Source organism: Amphiura filiformis, chromosome 16 (genome assembly GCF_039555335.1).
Source record: "Amphiura filiformis chromosome 16, Afil_fr2py, whole genome shotgun sequence".
In the NCBI taxonomy this organism is placed as follows: Eukaryota; Metazoa; Echinodermata; class Ophiuroidea; order Amphilepidida; family Amphiuridae; genus Amphiura; species Amphiura filiformis.
In genome coordinates this window covers 61,490,105-61,511,977 of record NC_092643.1, presented here as the reverse complement: position 1 = coordinate 61,511,977, position 21,873 = coordinate 61,490,105, and the positions used below count along the sequence as shown (strand labels likewise).

Genomic DNA, 21,873 nt, shown 5'->3' with positions numbered 1-21,873 from the left:
GGGGGTTGATAATGGGAGGTAGGGGGGAAGAGGTACATAGTGAAATTTTTGAGGGAATCAGAAAAAAATCCTAAATTGTATAAATCATTGTTCTGGTGATTTGTTCTGACTCTTGCAGAAGAAAATGTGCCAGTTTGGGGATATTAAATGAGTTCATAAACCAACTGGGATGGATGTTGCTAGAAAACACCCATTGCTTGAGTAAAATACTGTACCGTAGCCAGCAGGGGGGACTGCCCCCCTGGACACCTAAAATGGGGATGGAGAAGTGGAAAAATGGGGACAAGAAGAAGGGGAGAAAAGAGAGAAAGAAGGGCAAGGAGAGCGAGAAAGAGGAGAGAAAGGGGGAGGAGATGGAGAAAGAAAGGGGAAATCGAAGGGAAAGGGGAGGGAAAAGGAAACGGGAGAAATAGGGACGATACTGACGTTTGCGCACCCCTCTCCCTCCGGACTGACAATGCTTGATACGCGCCTGCTAAAAGTACTGACGTTTCAGCTTGGGTAGGGGTTGCCACTAGGAATTTTGGACCCACTGATATACCGAAGGTCAAATTCTTTGCCAAAATCCCCCCCCCCTAATTTTTGGACTCTTTTGAGCAAAATTTGGTAATAAAAAAAATAGAGGCATTTGTGAAACAAGAGTACCATTTTTGCTGTAGCTTATTGTTATATGAAGTTTTATAAGGTTTTAATTTTGTTCAGATCTATGTATAACCATTACAAATTGTTTTTTTAATATAAGGGATCATGGTGGCGAAGCAGAACGGGCTCGGATTCATAATCGGAAGGTTGATATACCAAATGGCCGAAAATGTGTCCCTCCCTAACTATGTCATTGATTTTTGAGAAATACAAAATAGGCCTGTTGTTCATCCTCATGAACATTTTCAGCTTTAATCGATATTTATATAAAGATGTAAATAAATAGTTGCAAATCTAAATAGTCTGATCCCCAAGTACAGCTAGCAAAACTGGTTAGACAGAGGGAGTACGGTCACTGAAAAGATCTATTAATTGTGGATAAATCAGGGACATTCACGGGTGATTAAGTCTACCCTTCCCTCAGTAACACACACATATGTCTGCATCTGGTAAGGACATTTACTACGTAAAACTTAATAAAGAAACAAACAAACAATGGTATATTTCATCAATAAAAATCATTTATTTACCTTCATACATCATTTGTGACATTTTTTTTTCATTCAACATGCATTATTACATGAAAAATATGACAAATTATAACCCATACATAGAATGAAACATCATGATGTGAGTGCAAGAAAACTGGATACAATAGCTGCCTTGTGTCATTAATACTGACTCGACTGCTCAGTGTCAGAAGTGGGCAAGTGAAATAGCTGCCCTGTGAACATTTGGCAATTTACACACAGTATATTGTACTCATTTACACATGGCAGCTATTGCACTTATCCACTTCCAGCACTGAGCAGGCGAACTGTGCAAACCCAGCGATGGGTAGGTAGATTATGGAATCTTAGTAGGGGTCCCATGCTTGTAAGGGATGTTGAAATATTATCCTAAAGAGGACTAAAATTGTGATATCACTCCTTTTTGGAACCCACAGTTTATAAAATACAACCAACTTAACAGGCATGAGACTGCACTTTCCTAAAAATAAAACCGAAAATGCATGTGAAATTGGGCAAAGCGTACCAAAAAGAGGCCGAAATTAAATAAAGTTGCGGAAATTTTGACTAAAAACAAACAAAACTGAATTCAGTTTTAAAACTGAAAATTATCAGGCCTATTTGCAAAAAGAATTTGAATTTTTGGATACCCTTTCCATGATTTTTGACACCCTGCAAATTTGATACCCTTTACAGGATTTAACCCCACAGGCACTACTCACTGCCATGCTTTAAATACAGTGGTTGGTTTATCATCCGCATAACTGATCAAAATAGAGGTTTTATATCAAAAAAGTTGTAAGGCTGCTAAAGAAAAGTTTTGATTTCGATATCCCTTCAAGATGGACCCCACAAATTTGATGCCGAGCTCTAAAAGACTGAAGTGAAAAGTATTATGTTTTTATAATAATGCCCCATCAATGAATCTTGTTTGTATCACTAGTCCTGCAAGAAACCCAAATGTTCATGGAATCCCAACCAAAATCCTAGATATCCATCCCCCATTCTGGTGCAAAAATTCAAATCTGGAAACAATGGTCTCCCCTCATATGCCTCCTGGGAATCTGAAAGGGCAAATCACTTGGTATCACATGTTTGGATACTATTTTGTGTCATATATAATATATACAATTTCAAACTGCAACCTAAAGCAGCCATTACACACACCAGTGACATTTTCCTGCACTAACAAGATGAAATAGGATGTGTTTATATGCTGTACATTGATCTGTGTAATAAAATACAAATCACACAAAAATGGTGAATAAATTTTCTTTTGTCCAAAGTATCAAATACTGATCCGATTTCATTGAGTAAATTCCCAAATAACAACAAATATGGACACTGCTGAGAATGTTTTGATATGCAAGCCAGGTCATAGGTTTATTTGACAAGTTGAAGGGGAGTAAAGGATTTCTTTGTCTGATGTATAGCGGAGAGGTAGGTGTCATTCCTATGTGAAGGCATTGCATCCGATTGATGGAATGTCAGCCATGTTTTTCTGTCGGCAATTTTTCCAAGTGAAAAAAAATGGAAGTCACCTGAAGCCTGCCTTGCCCCTAATTTTCAAAAAAAAATTATGTAAAGCATATCTAGGCATCAACAATCTAGGCTGTAATCTAGGAGATAACGCTGATGAAACTTCGGCCAGCCACAAATGAGCCAACAATCGGGTGTCAACTGTAACTAGGTCTTTTATCATGAGTTATCTGGGTCTCTTGATAACATTGCATAACAAATTCGCACATTCTGTCATGTTGGTGTAAAAAAAATGCATTGCTACCAAGATAGATGACTCTAAAGCCAGCGTTGGCATTCAGTAGAGTCTATTAACTACTAAGGGACTACGATAATTCTCAGGCCTATTTTATAGGACTTGCAGTCTGATGCTTGTTTTAGCTACTGCAGATATCATTACTTTATGACCCATGATGAATGTGCAATGAACATGTCACCTGTGACTGTGAATCCTGACTTGACATCTTAAGTCTCAAATTTGTTGTTTCTTCAGCAAATTTACACATGTAATCATACTTTTTTATTATTGAACAATTCATCTCCCATCATATCAACTGTAATTGTTGATATCTTTGATACACTGTCACACTATAATAATTTACAAACAAATAAAAGCAAATTCTCTTTCTTGGTAATTCTTCATCCAAAATACATCATTCATTACATATAAGGACAAACACGCACATACAGCACCCAAGTACTATATAACTGGAAATTTCCAGGGGGGTTTAATTTTCATGGTCAAAAGGTAACCAAGAGCGTAAAACCCAACAAAATAATTTTAGCTAATAGGCTTCAATATGTAGCTATTTCAAACCACGAAAAAAAGAAACTTGACAGTTCAGTGCCAGAAGTGGGTAAGTGCAATAGCTGCCCTGTGAACATTTGGCAAGTCACACACAGTGTATTGCACTCATCTGCACATGGCAGCTACACATGACAGCTATTGCACTTACCCACTTCTGGCACTGATCAGTCGAACTGTTCAGAACAGTAAAAATCACAAAAAATTAACCCCATGAAAATAACCAGTTATACAGTATTTTTTAACATGGATGAATCCATTATTGGAATTAAAATTTATTGGGTTTTTAGCTTTCAAAATATACATACTATAATTAATACACATGTCAACCAAATTTGGAATTGCAAGGATTGAGTTCTATGATACATGGCTTATAACATAAAGGATGCCCAGTGGTATCCTTATCCCCACATAACAAACAATCTATTATATGTTCAATTAAACTTGACAAGTTTTTTTGTACTCATTTTGTTTTTTCTTCTTCCTGCAATATTTTGTTTTTTGGAGTTTTGACAGAACAGCAACAATATGCAACTCCTGTATGGCAGAGCCATAGATACATTCCTGCAAATAAGGTTGTTGCCTGAAAGTCTTTTGAGGAGAAATGAAGAATTAAAGCCATATTGTAACATTTGCTGAGGAGAACACCCTCAATATTTTTTAATTCTGTTTTTACACGATTGCAATGTACTTGTATTACATAACTTACCCTGCAAAAATCAAGACTTTAGGTGCTGTAGTCATAACACAGCTACATGTATGGCTTGTAGGACGGTCATACACACATCAAGGATCGTACTGTAGCATGCCTGACGGCATGATACGCATTGGCAACATCAGCACCGGTTGTAAATTCCAATTTTCTTCGCTTTACCTCAGTTGTTCGGCTCAAAATTAAAAGGACACATCTGACAGTAAAAGCAGACATTTTATGGAAAAAATACTAATCTATTTTTATGGAAATGTTACAATATGGCTTTAAAAAAGAAATGTGAGCATTGGAGCAAAGAAAAAAGAATAAAACAGGTGATATTTTTATTGCCTCTATCAATGTTTTTCAATAAAAACTGTATACAGCCCTGCATGTCGAACAGTATTTGTAGCATATTCCGGAATGTCATATTAACTCCCGACAGCACTACTTAACATTTAAAAGCTTAATATTCCCTTCAACCCTACTGACTATTGTTATCATATCTCTGCTTAGCTCAATACATGATAGCTCTCTGTATCTTAGAGGCTGGTCATTTGGCTGGTAGTGCACATGGGCTAAGGAGTACAATATTTAAATCGAATCTAAAAAGTCAATCAATCCTGGAAATATCATGTTTTATCTTCATATTTTATTCCCATCACTATCAATCGAAATCTTGACGTGAATTCTTTAAATGTATTTCTTTTAAAAATATGTTAATTTTATGTGAACGCTCCCCCACCACTATGTCAACAACTATTAAAACCAAGCAAATCAGGTTTTACTGTAATCAAATTGTTTATTTATTGATGGTGAATACTTAAAATTGACCTCAATGGAAACAAAATTGGAAAGTGGTTTATTCATAGTCTTGAAAACATTTGTAGTTCAAATGTACATCAATTAACCAATATGAAATGAGTATGAACAAAATAAAGACATTTGTAATGTACTGCAAATGACATAAAGAGAGTTCAAAAACACTCAACTCCTCCTCCAGTAATGCAGAATAACTGATTGATCAATAATCCTAGATTCGGACCAGACTAGCACAGTGTTTCTACAGTTACATCTGGGATTTAGGTTTTTAATTGTCCACCTACCATGATCAACTAGTCAACATTTCTGAATTAAAAAAGGGTTCCTGAAGAACAAAAATCTGGTAACTATGGAGCGTTGTTGAATAGAATCAAATGTCAACTGCTCAGTGCCAGAAGTGGGTAAGTGCAATAGCTGCCATGTGTAGATGAGTACAATATACTGTGTGTAAATTGCCAAATGTTCACAGGGCAGCTATTGCACTTATCCACTTCTGGCACTAATCAGTTGATGCGTTATTAGTTTCAGTAGTGCTTTTATTCAAAATTTTGACCTTTTTAAAGTAATTCTTTCTTAATTTCATTCCTAAGAATCTTTATTCCAATCATTATATCATTCCAAGGTAACAACGTCTACCTTTGGAATAAAACTATTTGGGAGAAAAATATAATATACAATGTCAAATTTGTTGGAATAAAGATGCTTTGGAATATTGGAGATATTCCATCTGAAATCTACACTCCCCCTGTGGATACTTTAGCTAGTCTTCTACAGAGGGAGTACAGGTTTCAAATAGAATAGACACTTTGAAATACTCCAGTTATGGAAGATATATCAAGCCATATGGAGGACTAGTATGGGTTTCAAAATAATGAACCCTAGTCAATTTCATTTGAAAAACATACTCCCTCTGTGGAAGACTTTTCTTAAATCTTCCACAGGAGTATGGATTTCAAATGGAACAGCCTACTATAGTAATGGTGATTCTGTTTTCATTAATATTGATATCTCATCTCTATGTAAATAAACTCTATACTCAAAAACACATACACCTTTACATACATACACATAACCCAATCTGTCTTGTAATATTTTGATATTATTTCAACATTATTATTATACAAAGAAAAAAATCGTTGTATTCAAATCATATATGTACAATATTTGTAATTATACTGTTGCTTTTTAAAATAAAAAGAAAAAAAACATGGTTGGACCTTTTATGACAAGCAGGTGACATTTTATTTGTGCTTCCAAACTTATTTATTTCCTCTGATTTGGTGGTATGTACCTTTTGATGAACTTTGTTACAAATAACATGGCTAATCCAAAAAATAGCATACCTCCAGATGCCACGCTGAGTGTGGCACACTGGTCTTTACCTTTGGTGCGAGAGGTCCCAGGTTCAAATTCCCTCGGGACCAAACAAAACAAAAATCTGCTCACCAAATGGTTAATCTGGTGAAGATCCTCATTACAGTCAGTTCCGGTCAGGGTAATAAGCCTGACTTTTGGCACTTGCATGCCCTGACCAGCCATCTACGGCGACCCCTTCACCAGGTCACTTGTGCCTGACCAAAGTTTTGTCAGCGTTATCTCATAGATTTCAGATGTTAATGCCTAGATATGCTTGACATAAAATATAAAATAAAATTATGCTATATGCACAGCAAACTTGAAATCTGTTGTTTGCGTTCTGCGTGTAACATGTGTCAAAAATGCACACTGAGCACTACATGTACGAGAGCGTATCAGGTTGGCATTAACCATACCAAGAGATAGTAAATGGAAATATAAAATGTTACTTTTTTTGCCATAAAAAGGTCCTATTGTACTTGAATGTACACCATAGAATAAGGGAAAAAAGACAACCCATATATCACTTATTACACTTTGTTATCATTATGTACACAAAATGGAGACGAAATAGGATCTAGACTTTATGGTCTATGATTAGACCTTGTTTGAAGTATATAGGCTAAGGAATTCTATAGTTATGGCACTCTACAAAAGTCATAGTTTTTTTTTGTATCTTTAGATCATTAGCTATAGATACATTTGTCAGTTAATTAAATCTACAAATATATAGATATATAAAGAAAAATGAAACGATACTCTACCATGATATCAATCAATCAACCACATTTGGTAGATTATTCATTCCTGTAAGAAGTAGATGATAATAATCAAGCACACGCTTGTTCAAGTTTTGGAAGGAAATTGGCGTAATAAGCAATATAGATTACTTGCACCTGCATTGGGCTATTCCATTTAAAATCCACACAACCCTATGAAAGACATGACCTTTCAAATGGAGTCACCCATTTAGGTAACCCAATTTTAAATTCACCCTCCATGGGTGGAAGATAAAGGTCATATCTTTCATAGGGGGTGCATGGATATCAACTGGAATAGTAGCCCATTTTGGCTGTGTGCTGCATGCAAAAATGAGTCTCAATTCACTCATGTAGGGGATTGAATACAAGACTTTGCACAAGACTATCTGTTCTTTGGGTGTAACTTTAACGAGTAGCCAAAAAAGAATATTATGACAGGTTACACATTGTTCTTGTTGTCACCCACAATGTTTACATCAAGGCAAATTGAAACAAAATTGTATTGCTATCTACACCTGAACCTGACACTTGTCCAAATAAACAAAACAAAAATCTGAAGTATTTCCCAAATTGGGTGTAATTTCAAATAAAAAAGATGAAAATGCACTCAAATTGCAGGTTTTTTTTTGGCTGTTTTGGGCTCTAAAGAAGCCAGATCTACCATATAAACTTGTTTGAAGACAATCACTTTCAATGTAGTGACACAATGTGATTATGATAAGAAATTTTTTAGAATATGAACATTTTAAAATAAAGATTTCCAAAGTGCAGACAGCAATCCATCAATGCAGTTTAATAAAACATGGTTGACCAGAAAATAGCAAGTCAAATTTTCGATGCATTCAAAAAGTTTGTGTGATGTGGCTGATTTACTCAATAAGATATTTTCAACAAAAAGAACACATTTCACTTATATAAGACACTATTAAAGAGGAAACAAACCACCATTAATTCAACCATTTTAGTTTCAACAGACAATTTAGTGATTCGCTAAACCAGAAGGCCCAACAGTTTATACAAAATTCAGATTTGGGCATTATTTGAAACAAGCATTAAATATGCTTGAAAACCCATGCAAGTGGCACATATGAAAGCAGTCTAATACCAATAAAATATGACAATTAACATGAAGAAGGTAAGATAAAGATTTTGAACATATTCTGTTCTCTCATACCAGGTGAGGATGTCAAATTAAGGTAACCATGGTAAAACAAGCAGTTAACAACAATGAATAATCCAAATACGGGATGGTTATTTCTGCAGTTGGGCTGTAACTTTTTGAAGTTACCAGCCTAACTGGCTGGTATGTTTATAAAAAAAGTTGAAATACAGCCCTGAATTGACTTGCCTTCTGACGGCAATGTGCTATTCCAGTTGAAATCCACTCTCCCCCTGGGGAAGATTTACCTAACGTCTTCCACAGAGGGAGTATGGGTTTCAAATAGAGTAGAAAATAGTGTGTTACTTCCATTTGTAATACTTACTCCAGTTGTGGAAGATATAGGCAAAGCCATATACAGAGGGAGCATGGATTGCCAATTCCATTTGAAAATCATACTCCCTCTGTGGAAGAATGGCCACTGCAACAGCTATACAATTTAACAGAATGGTATTTGAATAGTGAGGTGAATGCAGTATTAAGAAATGACACAAGAGTAAGCTTACAAGCGATAGATCTACAAAAATATTCAATGTACCACCACCTTAAGATAAAATTGCTATAAATGACTTGGCTGCCACAAATCAAAACCTGTTTCTTTCGTATTTATTGAGTACGTCCTAACAAAGTTCACAGTATCAGTTTTTGAATGGCGTGATTGGATCGGATCCTATCAGTTTTTCATACACAGACACAGGATACGAGCTTATGTATGATGACACTAAAATGATACATGTGCACGTACTATGTCAACATATGAAAATCTATTCTCATTGTATAAAGTAATACTTGTATCCAAGATTTTGAACAAGGCAACCAGATATTTTTGTTTTCAAATATTAACACTGGTCCTATGTATTCAGGGGTGCATTTCACTTATGTTTACCACACACCGTAAGTCTTAAAAACATCGTAATGTTCCAAACTTGTCTAACTTTTCCATTGATTTACACGTTACAGTTACCATGGAACTTAGGTTGCGTTGTAATTGTTAGCAAAAATGCACCCCAGGTTTTGTGTGTTATACCTATGGTTATACCTAAGAACGATCAATTTTGAAACAAGGCAGCTGTAAGACATTATGCAATTCAATCATAAGGTACTACTGCACCTCACTTGGAGTTCCATGGGAACTGTCTATTTAATTACATGGATTAAAGAGGACTACTGCCCTTTTCACACAAAAATATTTCAACATTCAAACTCAAGATGACTCAAAGTCAACCATGTAAAATTGTAATTCTCACTTATTTGATACCAGCATTAGGCTATTCTAGTTGAAGTCTATACACCCCCTATGGAAGACATGACCTTAATCTATCACACAAGGAGTGTGGATTTCAAATGGGGTTACCTGGATGGGCGACTCCATTTGAAATCTACATCTGAGAGATTAAGGTCATGTCTTCCATAGGGGTGTTTGGAGTTCAACTGGAATAGCCCATCAGTGTTTTTATTAATAATATAGTTTTATATAAATTTGCTCATTTTGATTTACATAATTCAACCGACAAATATTTGTGCTTGTTTTAACTTTGTGCCCACTTGTCTGTGTGAAAAAACCACACATTATAAAGTTGGGTGAAAATTTCCATTCATAGTAAAAATCACTGCAGCACTTGTGAATACATACATTTACAACAAAAACAAATTTGATTTAGCAGATGCATTTAGTTTAAAAATACATATGCTTTAAATTTACATTTACACAAAATTTACATTACATATAAATTCATTTTCAAAAAAAAAATTCACCAGAAATTTAAAGAATGTTTGACTGAAACAAACAAACAAAAATGTTTGCTAGTTTTAGCATTTATACATACACATCTTTCACAAGGCTGACAAAGACAGCTACCTAAGATTTCACTTAAAACAATTTTGTCTTGATAAATCTTCAAGAACAAACATGACCAGTCATATCGGAAGAATTCTTAATATGTCTGTACCAACAAACACCTAGCTAGCCAAAAATATTTTGATCCGTTCATATCTCTTGTAATAACGGAAGGCGGTTATAGGTTTGGTCTTACTTCTGCATAGATATATGCGTACAAAGTAAAAATATTTTGCAAGTTTAGCAAAATCAATGGCAGCCATCTTGGATATGCGGGCAAGGGAAAACATACTACAATTACTTCATAAACATTTCAAATGATTAAACCTTATGAGCAGATTTGAAATTTACCTTTACGCATCCAAGACGGCCATCATGGGCTTGCGCAAAGTCGCAAAAATCCGACATTCTTCCATAGCTATTGTATTTGCACTATTGTGCTATTCCAGTTAAAATCTATACACTCCCTATGGAAAACATGACCTTAATCTCCCACACATGGAGAGTAGACTTCAAATGGAGTGACCAATTCAGGTAACCACATATATTTTGAAATTCACACTCCCTGTGCGATAGATTAAGGTAATTCTTTTACAAGGGGATTTGAACTGGAATAGCACATTGTATCAACTGCTACCACTCATTCTGATAGAGAAAAAATTGATACTTGTTTTATCAACATAAGCATCCTTTTGATATGACCGGTCACATATGTGACCATCCACCACGAAGTGGTAGTAAAGTCGGCTCTAGATAATTTTCTGTTTATTGCAGATTGGGAAAGAATCCACTTTCAGCTTTAAAATGACACCTCAACCAGCTTCATCGGACATCTGGAAGTGAAGTTATAGTGCATCAAAGGTCAAATTCCTAATATATTTTACATAGAAATCCAATACTCTTTTTGATTGTATCTCAAAATGGAAAATGCAGACTTTACGACCAGTTTGCGGTGGATGGGCACATATTTGCGAGGATAATTCCAAACATGTTCTTCAAAATTGCTTTGTTACTGTTTGGCTAAGGAAGGTCAACAGGCATTGCCATGTATAGAGAGCTTCTATCCCAACAGTGCTTCTACAAGGGCATGAACCAACAATGATTGAAGCTTACTTTCATATTACCTTATGGTCTACCATTGATATTTTTGATTTATACAGTGTAAAAGAAGTTTTAATCTAATTCAAATAAATCAAAGAAAGTGATAACTATGGAATTTTCATTTCTGCAAATATGATGCGGTAGGAATTTTACCTTAAGTAGGCAATTCAATAATGGACACATGTAAAAAATAACAGTTACTTTACCACTCTGTGAATGGTGTATCAGTTGAGCAATCAATAATAAAACAATTGATCTAATATGAAATACTAAGTTAGAGTGGCAAGTTTTCCGTGATTTAAAACACCGAATTCCGTGATTTTACGTGCATGGTTTTGAATACTAAATTTCGTGATTTTCCGTGATGTAATTTCGATTCCGTCACATTCGGGGTATAAAAAGAAGTTCCTTGCCGTTATCTTTTTAGTTGTTTTAAGCCTGGTATCTTTCAAAATGGACTTCATTTTCATTATTCTAACCTCACATCTCATTACCTTTACTTCATTATTTTTTTTTCTCATGGAAAAAACATGTTTTCCGCGAATTTCCGTTTTTTTCTTAAATTCCGTGAATTTGTCCGTTTTTCCGTGACACGGAAAACTTGCCACTCTATAATAAGTATTCTCCTTTATTCAATCCATCAGGTTGCAATATGTGCTCCTACAATTTCAACCAATCAACAGATTGATCAACCAATCAATATATCAATTATCACTATGAAATAATACTCATTAATCATTAATTAATCAATAAAGTATTCAGATACTGGCATGTTCTTTAAGGCCTACATGTCAACTGCTTGGACTCAAAAAGGTCAACTGCGTGGGTTGCTTAGTGCACAAAAGTGTTATCTGCTAAGGTTAAACAAAGGTAATTAAGCCCTTACATGCTCAACCAGCCCAGGCATTTAGCCATTTAGTGCTCCAAGTGGGACAGCTGATTGACAAATAAATCAGAAACCACTGTTTTGATTCAATCTTTCCCTAAGAGAAGTAATCATATGACTCAAAACTTCCTACATTAACAACACCAAGTGAGGACAGAAATAATGTCTTATCAATACTTATGTTACTAGTCCCGCATTGCTTATCCTATTTAAGGCACATATCAATCAGGAAAGGATCTTTGCCACAGACTTATGGTAGTCCAGAATAATTCAACATCTCCTCATGGAAGGCATGACTGTAACTGGTGATGAATTTGCAACCAGAATTCACCTTTTTAGGGATCACCTTTTTAGGGAAAATATCACCAAGACTATTTTCACACTACTAGAATTATGTGTGTTCATAGACTAGTAACATACAGATAGCGCCCCAACAAGCAAAGTCCAGCATCATCTGTTGATGTGGGCAGATCGTTCCACGAAGTGCGAGAGAAAAAAATGCTATGCCCCACTCTACACCTGTTATAGTTTTAATTGCAAAGCATAGCCTCAATCTTCTGCATAAACACAAAGTCTTGCAACACCGTGCACAATTTTTTAAGACATGTGCAATAGAATGACCGGTTCTCTTCAGTATGCCAGAATTCTAATTGAATACAAAGCACAGGATGTTGCCTGTTGGGGAACTATCTGCTTCTATTAATTAGTCTATGACCCATGTCATAACCGTGTTTTAACAGGAATTACATGGTCCTATTCATGTATGTGTGTGCCTTCATAAGGGGTGATGGAAATCACCTGAAACAGCCCATTATAGATTATCCTGCTTTAAATTTACATGCTAAATAAAAAAGTTTAGGAGAGTGCCAAATTATATATCAACTTCTTTACAGTACACCTAGTAGCGTTTCAAGAATATTCAAATACTTGATAATAACATCAAAAACATAGTTTTATTTGAATTTTGACAACCTTCCACTATCAACTTCTCACCCTCAAGATGTCAAAATAATTCCAATACTATTGCTTGTTGACTCTATGAACACAAGAGCCTGACATCACACACACTTTTAATGCAGTAGAAATTGCTGACGTGAACCCATTAGGATTTCCTTTAATCTACACAAAAGTTGTCATAAGATCACGGTTACAGAAGGTTTGAAAAAATGAATCAGTGTGCAAAAATGGCTATTCTATTTCAAATCCACACTACCATAGTGGAAGATTTTGGTAATATCTTCTACAGGGGGAGTATGAACTTCAAATGGAATGAACATATTAGCCAGCTCGCTCCATTTGAATCTCATACACCCTCTGAGAAAGTTTCAACCTGAATCTTCCACAGGAGATTCAGATTTAAAGTAGCATTGTGTAATGAGCTAATTCCATTTGAAATCCAAAATGCCCCTGTGTAAAAATACTTCTTAAATTGTCCACAAGGGTAGCATAGATTTTGAATGGGATAGCCCAATTAAGATCAAGTTTTGCTGTACAAATCCCAACACCTCTACAAACATCTGTCTTTGGACATGTACTTGCTAAGATCTAAATTTTAGAAAGTTTAACCGCTGCTTGTACGCATCAGCAAATGAACTTTAAATACTAGGGTTAACTTAACTTAATATTCCTAGATGTGTACGCCAAACAACATACTTTAATGACTTTACGTGAATGGCTCCCCGTATTTGTCTATCTATTGTAAACACAAATTATAAAATTCAAAATATAATTGGAGTTGGTGACAAAGCATATAATCAATGTCATCATGCCACATGCTGATATTTATATAAAAGTGTTACACTGATAACAACCACTTGGGGGTATCGTTTATAACAATGACAACCTGCTCTTAAATAAATACAAATCTGGAAAACTCCATTTGTTTTCCACTTTGGGTGATACTAGGTAATAATTGGGTGAATAATATGCTGAAATGGCAATCTTGTATTCAAATTATTACTGCAAATCTGGCAACTCTTACTGCTGTATGCACTTTGGAGTGATATTATACATGTATGCACTTTTGGGTGATGCAAGGTGGTAGTCGGGAGAATTATATGCTGCACAGACAATCCGGCATCCCGGTGATTGATGCAAGGTCTCTAACATGACTCATAGACTTGATAACTTGTAAACTATTGGTGAAAGCTTTTAATGCAGAAGTGCTGGTAGCTCTCTACTGAATTGACAACTTGTTTGGCCACAAAGAAAAAATAGATTATAGAAGATGGAAACCTGCGAAAAAAAAAAAGGAAAAATACAAATCATTATATACAAAGTCACAAAAGTAAGTCCTAACTCAAGTAAATAATATTGAATTTCAAATTTCTTGCAGCTATATAACACACTCCCAGCTCAATGAGGTGCACATAGGATGATGGCGACCATCTTGGATATGCTGGTAATATATGGTCGTAACTCTGGCAAATAATATTAGATTTCAAATTTCTTGCAGCTGTTTAAACCCACTTTTAGGCTAATGGACATCAAATTTAGCCCTTTATTCACAAGCACAAATACCAGCTATCATAACATGGTATAAAATGCATACATTATTTGCAACATCAACAAAAGTAAAGTAAATAAAATCAAAAAAAGGTGTTGTCAAAGCTGAGTTAGAACAAGACAAAACTAAAAGACACTGTATTCTCTAATTAACACCGCCTCTAATAAATGCCTCACCACTTTTTTCAATGAAACTATTCATTAAATACTAAAAATACCACCAGACTTCCACAAACAAGTAGCAAATCAGCAGATTGACAGCATATACGGGTTTTCATAGCATGTTTATGCATGCATCCATGATTTTTGGCCATGCATCTGCTTGTCAATCCTTTTTTGAAGTACCGGACTCCCACTTGATAGCAGTGATGTTTTTCATTTGAAAATATGATTGAAATGCGATGCTCCAGTTGTTAATTAAGAGAGAACACTGCAGTGTATAACATAACATGCATGCACATTTTTTCAAATTTCCCAATAATTGTACAATGCAGCATCACTAGAAAGACAAGTCTTCATCAATACAAAATGATCTTGGTGTATTTGTGCTCACCTATTCCTGTCCAAATCCTTCTGTTTCTTCAATGGCATATGTGAGTTTCTCCAGAAGCTGTTCATAACTTTTGTATGGCGGTAAGTCAAGACGATTGAAACTGTTGGCAACAAAGAATTCAGAATTAATTAAAAAAACAATTTATGTGTTGTATGTTGAGCTCTCTCGTTCAAGAGTTGACAATAGACTTTAAATTTGTGACATATGTCATATGTTCTTGTTGCAGAAAAACGATAAAATTTTGCAATACCACAAAATCTTTCAAAGAAATATCATTTTGTTTTTTTGATCAGGTCACATATTCTCTTGAATGTCACTTCTACTGAACAGATTGTCAAACACTTTTTTTTTTGCTACGCCCCTTTTTCCAACTGATATTTCTGCTTCATAAAATCCTTCACAGTGGTTCCTGGAGGTCTGCAAACGACCGCAATTGCATGTCTAATGTATTCACTAAAAAAGTTCTCTTAAAGTATGTGAGATATAACATCCCCAGTTGCTAGGTTAAATTCCATACACACACAAAAATACAAACAAAATGGCAGAAAACATAATCGGTATGACGATTTGAGTATGGATTCAGGCAACCACATTTGCATAGTCATTAACAGTGTCCACGCTTGGAGGTAATAACACATAGGGGTGTGTGTGTGCTACTCACCATGTGTGGCTGCGTGGTAGCCAGGTTTCCTTGCCAACCTTTTCTATACAGAATTTCTGAGGTCCATTGCTCCCTGTAAAATAACAAAAACACACAAAGTGTTAACACACAAATACTTGTTTATGGGATCATGGTGAATACCAGAATGAGGCATGACCTTCATGTAAGCCTGTCTAATCCCTCAATGAAGTCTTGATAATAGGCTACTTTCATGTAGGCTTATATATGAAGAACAGACAAGAATGAGTACTGCAATACTGCCTGAAATTTTTTCATCATAACCAGGAAGATTCAACAACAATTTATTAGCAGACAATGATCACTGTTTATCAAAGCTTTGCATAACTCCAGTACATTTCATGAATTTGGTTTAACCAGGAAAATGGCAAAACTGAGTCAACATGTGCCTCTTTCTTTTATTTTTTTCAACCTGGGTGAGTTATTCAAAGTCAGACACGGTTTTCCCATGATGTCCAGGGTGGGGTGTACAGACAGCCAGGTGTTACCCTGATTGCAGGGCATGGGGTCATGGGCGCATTCTTTTAGCTTTTGGCGCACAAAATTACAATGTAGAGGTTGCTAAAGGGTCATTTGAATCCTTTATTACCTAGCTGGGGGGTTTACACCCCCCAGCTAGGTATTGTAATCGTTTGGTTCTTCCGCTGGCAACAAACCACTGTAATCTTCCCGTTTTCTTCCGCTGGCAACAAAGTTAGTACGAGGAACCCATACCGTAGTAGCTCTGCACAATAGGTAGATAGATAGGGCATACCGATAAATGATGTGTCTGTTTTGCCTGTTATTTTTAAATAACTTAAAAGTTTGTGTTGCGAACTACAACAAAGTGAAATTGCACATGTTCTTTTGCTCATCTATCAGGGCACAGTTCTTGAACCCCAATATATTTGTATATTCATTGAATAACCTTTGACAATAATGGGTACAAAAACTCATACCCTGTTCTCAAAATGCAATTATCATCTGTTAGTCATCCAAGCCCAGGGAATGTGTGTATGAGAGGATTGATGGCTAATATGATTTTGGAAGGGCTCAGTGGGAATTGAAAGGTTATTGCAAAAAACTTGAATAATAGTGACAGTGATTGGTGTACACTCTAAATTAGAAAGACTTGAAATATTAGTTGAGGCTTGTAAATTTTTAAGTCTTTAAGATTTATTTTACGCGGGGTTGGATTTAAATTTTACTTTTGGGATCGGAAATGAAAATCTATTTTAAATCTTTCAAAAGACTTAAACATTAAACCAATCACAACGCGATGATGAATGCGTAACGTGATCAAATCGAAACGTTTTCCTGGACTGCTCAGCCGCCATCTTTCTTTTGCGATTTTGTGTGGTGGCGGCGAATGAATGAAGTGATATGGACGAATTTGTTTTGCAGAATGGCATCCCAAATGCTGTAATTGCCAATGTCAGTGACTATATCTTCCATGAAAAAGCTTACATTGTCGTACACGAAGGTCCAATGTGAACATTATCTTCAATCGCCAAGGTAGTAGTCTGTGCTTCTGCTGTATACGCTTACCTATACACATATATAATAGTCCCAAACAGAAATGTTTGGTAGACTCATAACCGGTGCGATCTTACCTTTCCGATGTTGATTAAGATACTTCTTGCATCGATCCCGAGATGCGGAAAAAACCAATAGTCATTTTGTCCCACATAAATGAATAAATAACAAAAACCCCGATCCCCGGTGGACTCACCCAAAAGGTGACGTCACACCATATGATCGTCCCTTATCCGACTTGGGATCCCCTACTCGGACCAAACTTGTAGGGGTGGCGGGGTCCGGGATAATCAACATCGGAAAGGTAAGATCGCACCGGTTATGAGTCTACCAAACATTTCTGTTTGGGACTAGACTCAGTACACGGTCGATCTTACCGCTTCCGATGTTGATTAAGATACTTCTTGCATCAACATCTGAAAGATCGATCTAGCAAGTAACCGACGGATGGAGGTACAAGATTGGTCAGCATCTGATCAGGGATCGGGAGCGGGTAAGGATGGTTTTCGCGAGGTCAGAAAAATTTTTCCCCAACAGTCGGGAAACAAAAAGACCACGCGATCACAGACATAAACCTCCTTACTTAATAAGTTTGGTGGTTAAGAATAGCGACACTGGTTCTTACCATGCTGAGTATTCTGTATAGTCTGAAAACCTGGTACCCGTACACCACCGTATTATGATCGCCGAACAATGTCCCGGTAAACCTCCCGCCCGTCTCTGATTACTAACGTAAACGGAAGTATCGTAGAGAAGGGCGAAGGTGGCTTCCGGGACACCGCCTACTAGATCTCCTCAAGGGACAACCGAACGGTATACCCAAGATGATGAGATAGCTCGGTGTCGAGTGGGTCGTGGGGCGCGAGCGCTTCGCGAGCGCCCGGACCCCACCAACACCTGGACCAGCCATTGCGACAGCGGCTGGACCGAAAGGCTCTGTAAGGGTGATGAATGCGGTCGTGAGTCCCTCGCAAGGCTTGTGTTCGGAAGAAATAGTGCTGCAGCGCCTTATCGGACACCCCAGCCTATCTTTGGCTTCAGCCGAACCTTGCCCAACCCTGGGGATTGGAGAGGGACGAATGTCGGTATGCACCGCGCCCGTCCGTAGTCACGAGAACAGAACGCCGAAACAGTGTCGCTCCAGTGTTTGTGAACACGGAAGCTAACCTCGAGACCGTGTGCCACTCAGCACCGCCGTCCCGAAGCCAACGCCAAACCGGAAAGCCATCTTGAGAGTTACGTATTTAAGCGTCGCTTTTGACGGAAGGTCAAAAGGGTGACCCTTAAAGTAATCTAAGACTGTGTTGGGATCCCTTAGGAGGATCACTTTCCTTTGTGGTAGACACTCGCTGAACATACCGTCGAGGCGTAGGCTAATAAGGTAACCATCGGCTATGATAGTCGACCCGTCTCGAAACCTCGGTGAATGGAGAGGACAGCTGACTTATAGCTGGCCCCAGTGGCCCGCTGAAGTCTTGCTTGGAACTTTTCTGTCAGAAACTCCGAACTAGCAGCACAGAGGCTCTAGCGGAGAGCTATTTGTCTCATTGCACCAAGCGTAGTATGGAGCCAGACTCTGGCTATACGTCACGGAGGGTAGACTTCCGCTAGCCCGGCGATGAGAAAAACAGCTTCTGATGAAAAGTATCCCTCCGCTCGTGTTCCCTGGTAAGGGCCATGCAGCTAACTGCAGGTGCTCTAGTGATAGACTGGGTACCTCCGCTCCGGGCATCCGGAGTAGATCTGGTACCTTGGGGAGTGCCAGCGGCCTTGCCGCTAGCAGAATGACAATGCAGTCTTCCCACCCGATCTTGGCCACCACCCTCATGAGTAGTGAGATCGGAGGGACTGCCTAAGCTGTCATCCTCCCCAGTCTATGGACAGAGCGTCCCACGGTGAATGCTTGGGGGTCCGCGACCTTGAGCAGTACACGGCAGTGGATGATTGCGATGAGATGCGAACAGATCTTTCGAGGGTGGTACATCCCTTGAAGATCGTCTGAGCGACCTGCGAAGCAAGGGACCATTCTGCTAGTCCCGACACCCTTCCTCGTGACAGATTGTGCGCGAGGATGCTGGTGACGCCCGCGATGTGTATCGCTCTCATCGTAATCTGCCTGAACTTGCACCACCCTATCAGGTGTCGTGCATGCAGGCTCAATCGTGGTGGCCCGAGTCCCCTTGTCTGTTGGGGTAGGCTACCACGGTTGTGTTATCCGTCAGGACAACGGTATGTGATTCCACGATCACCTCCTCGTAAGCGAGGAGGTTGATGTGAAACTCTGTCTCTATGGCCCCCATAGGCCCGAGACGGAGTCTCCGTGGATGTGGACCCCCCAGCCCCGTTTTGACGCCATGGTCGGCACTACGTGACATACCGGGGTGCAGGAAACCTGACACCCTGAGTCAAATTGGGCTGATGGGTCCACCACCAGAGTTCCTCTCGCGCGATCTCCGACAACGGAACCGCGAGGGATATTGGTGACGACTGGGCCTGCAAGCAGGCTAGAAGGTGTAGTTGGGTAAGCCTAACGTAAAGCGGCAGTACAGTACGAGGTCTACCATACTGGCCATTAGGCCTACCACCTTCATCCATGCCACAGCGGGTTTTGCCCGAGACTCGCCAAGAGTCAGGCACACCGCACCATGTTCCATCACCCGCTCGGGTGAGAGCACCGCGAACCCCTCCGTGAGGGTGATCTGGGCCCCTACAAATAGTGGTGTCTGCGTCGGGACCACGCTGGACTTTTTTGAGCTGATCAAAAAATCCAGGGTCCCGCACCCTACGGACTATCAACCCCATGAGACCCGTAGTCTTCCGTGGAGTGCGTCCGTATATGAGCCAAACGTCCAGGTAGCAACTGATGTTGACACCCCTGTGCTTCAGGTACGCTGCCACCGCTCTGACCAAGAGTGTTAAACACCCTGGGAGAGATGGACAGGCGGATGGCGGTATCAAAACTGGTAATTTTGATCCTGTACCTAGAAGCGCAGATGCCTCCGATCTTGAGAGGCGATTGGCATATGCAGATAGGCGTCCGAGAGATCTAGCGATGCTGTTCCCATGCCCCTGATGGGGCAGGCTAGCACCGGGCGAGAGTCCCCATTCTGAACCTCTTGGGCCTGAAGAACGTGTTCAACAGCCTGCGGTTCCGGATGGGGCTCCCCTCGCCGGTCTTCCTTGGAGCCAATGGCTCCAAGATCACCCGTAGCACGGGGGTAGACCGGGACAATCGCCCGCTTCGTGAGAAGCTGTGTGATCCCTGTCAGTAGTGCCCGGCGCTGGGGGCCGTCTGACGGCACTACTGTGGACCTCTGAAATGTGCAGGCGAATGTGGGGAGACTGGGTTGCCAGTCTGTAACCCCCACTCACCACTGACCATACCCAGGCGCTCAAAGAGATGGTTTCCCACCTCTGGGTGAAAGCCATAGCGGTCGCCCACTGGGAGATCCCCTGTGGAAAAACCGCTGAGCCCCCAGGAATGCTCTGCCTAGCTTCCCTTGGAAGAGCGCTTGCTCTTCTTCGGGCTTGCCAGCTGTTCCTGTGCTACCCTTGCGCCTCCCAGAAATGGGTGCTGCAGAGGTAGTGGGCTCGGGTACTGTTGGTGGTGCACGGCCTGCTGAAGTCGGAGCTCCTACCCCTGGTAAGGGCAGTTTCCGACCTCTTCAGAGTGCTCCCGTTGGTAGCTTCTTTGCACGGTCCTCCACCGTGGCGCAGAAGCATCCAAAGAGAAAAGGACCCTGCCTTTCCATCGCGTTGAGCGATTGGAGTGGCAGGCCCCACCCCCCGGCTCTGAGTGGACACCCTATGGGCTAGGCCCATGGAGCTCTCGTTGAGGCTAGTTGTTAGCACCGCTAATAGGCTCACCTCGCGGAAGAGCTCAGATGTTGTCTGAGCGTGATACGCTTGACGACATCTGGGTCCCTCTCGGATCCCCTCAGGTAGGTCCCGTGGTCCTCCCGCGTTACACGCAGAGGAAGCGTGCAAGCGCGCGGCGTCATAGCTCTACTGAGCGCGACAGCCATACGATATCTAGCCGTGAGGTTTGCCGGGAATGAGAGTGCAGGCGTCCCCTGTGAGGAAGCAGCAGCTGAGCATCCTACTGAAAGGATCCCTGGTCCTCCTCCATGGACTCCCCTTAGGGGTGTCCGGAGGAAGATCAGTGCTGTTGCTCCCCTCACGGGGCAGCGGGGGAAGGAGATTGTAGTGATGTCACTACCGGACTCAGCTTCCGACTCCTTTCCCTCGCCCACAGTATCCGTATCATGCTCCGATGATGACGGTAACTGAGGACGGGCATCTGAAAGCGGGTAAGAAGGCATAACCACTGTGTGGCTCGCCGACTACCTGCCAGCAGAAGAGGGAGTACTCCGCAAGACCCTGAGGTATCCGCCATGGCACCACTGGGTCCGCATGCTCTCGCAGCCGTCGTCCTAGCGCTAGCAGCACGGGCCTACCCTGATCAAGATCTGGGTTAGCCCCATGCCGGCTGGCCTGGTCAACAGCTGATGTTGGTACTGCGTGGCCATCGCTG

The 21,873-nt window shown here is 39.7% G+C and overlaps 1 protein-coding gene across 1 annotated transcript in view; it reads right to left on the bottom strand.

The window, feature by feature from the left end:
- Positions 1-1,141: 1,141 nt before the first annotated feature.
- LOC140136300 (E3 ubiquitin-protein ligase Su(dx)-like) overlaps positions 1,142-21,873 on the bottom strand; it is a 37,488-nt gene continuing 16,756 nt past the window's right edge. The window contains exons 13-15 of the mRNA XM_072158024.1: positions 15,807-15,879; positions 15,146-15,245; positions 1,142-14,322 (exon numbers count right to left, since the gene is read on the bottom strand). Of these exons, the coding sequence (XP_072014125.1) occupies positions 15,146-15,245; positions 15,807-15,879 (173 nt within the window). The 3' untranslated portion in view covers positions 1,142-14,322. The remainder of the gene's footprint in view (positions 14,323-15,145; positions 15,246-15,806; positions 15,880-21,873) is intronic.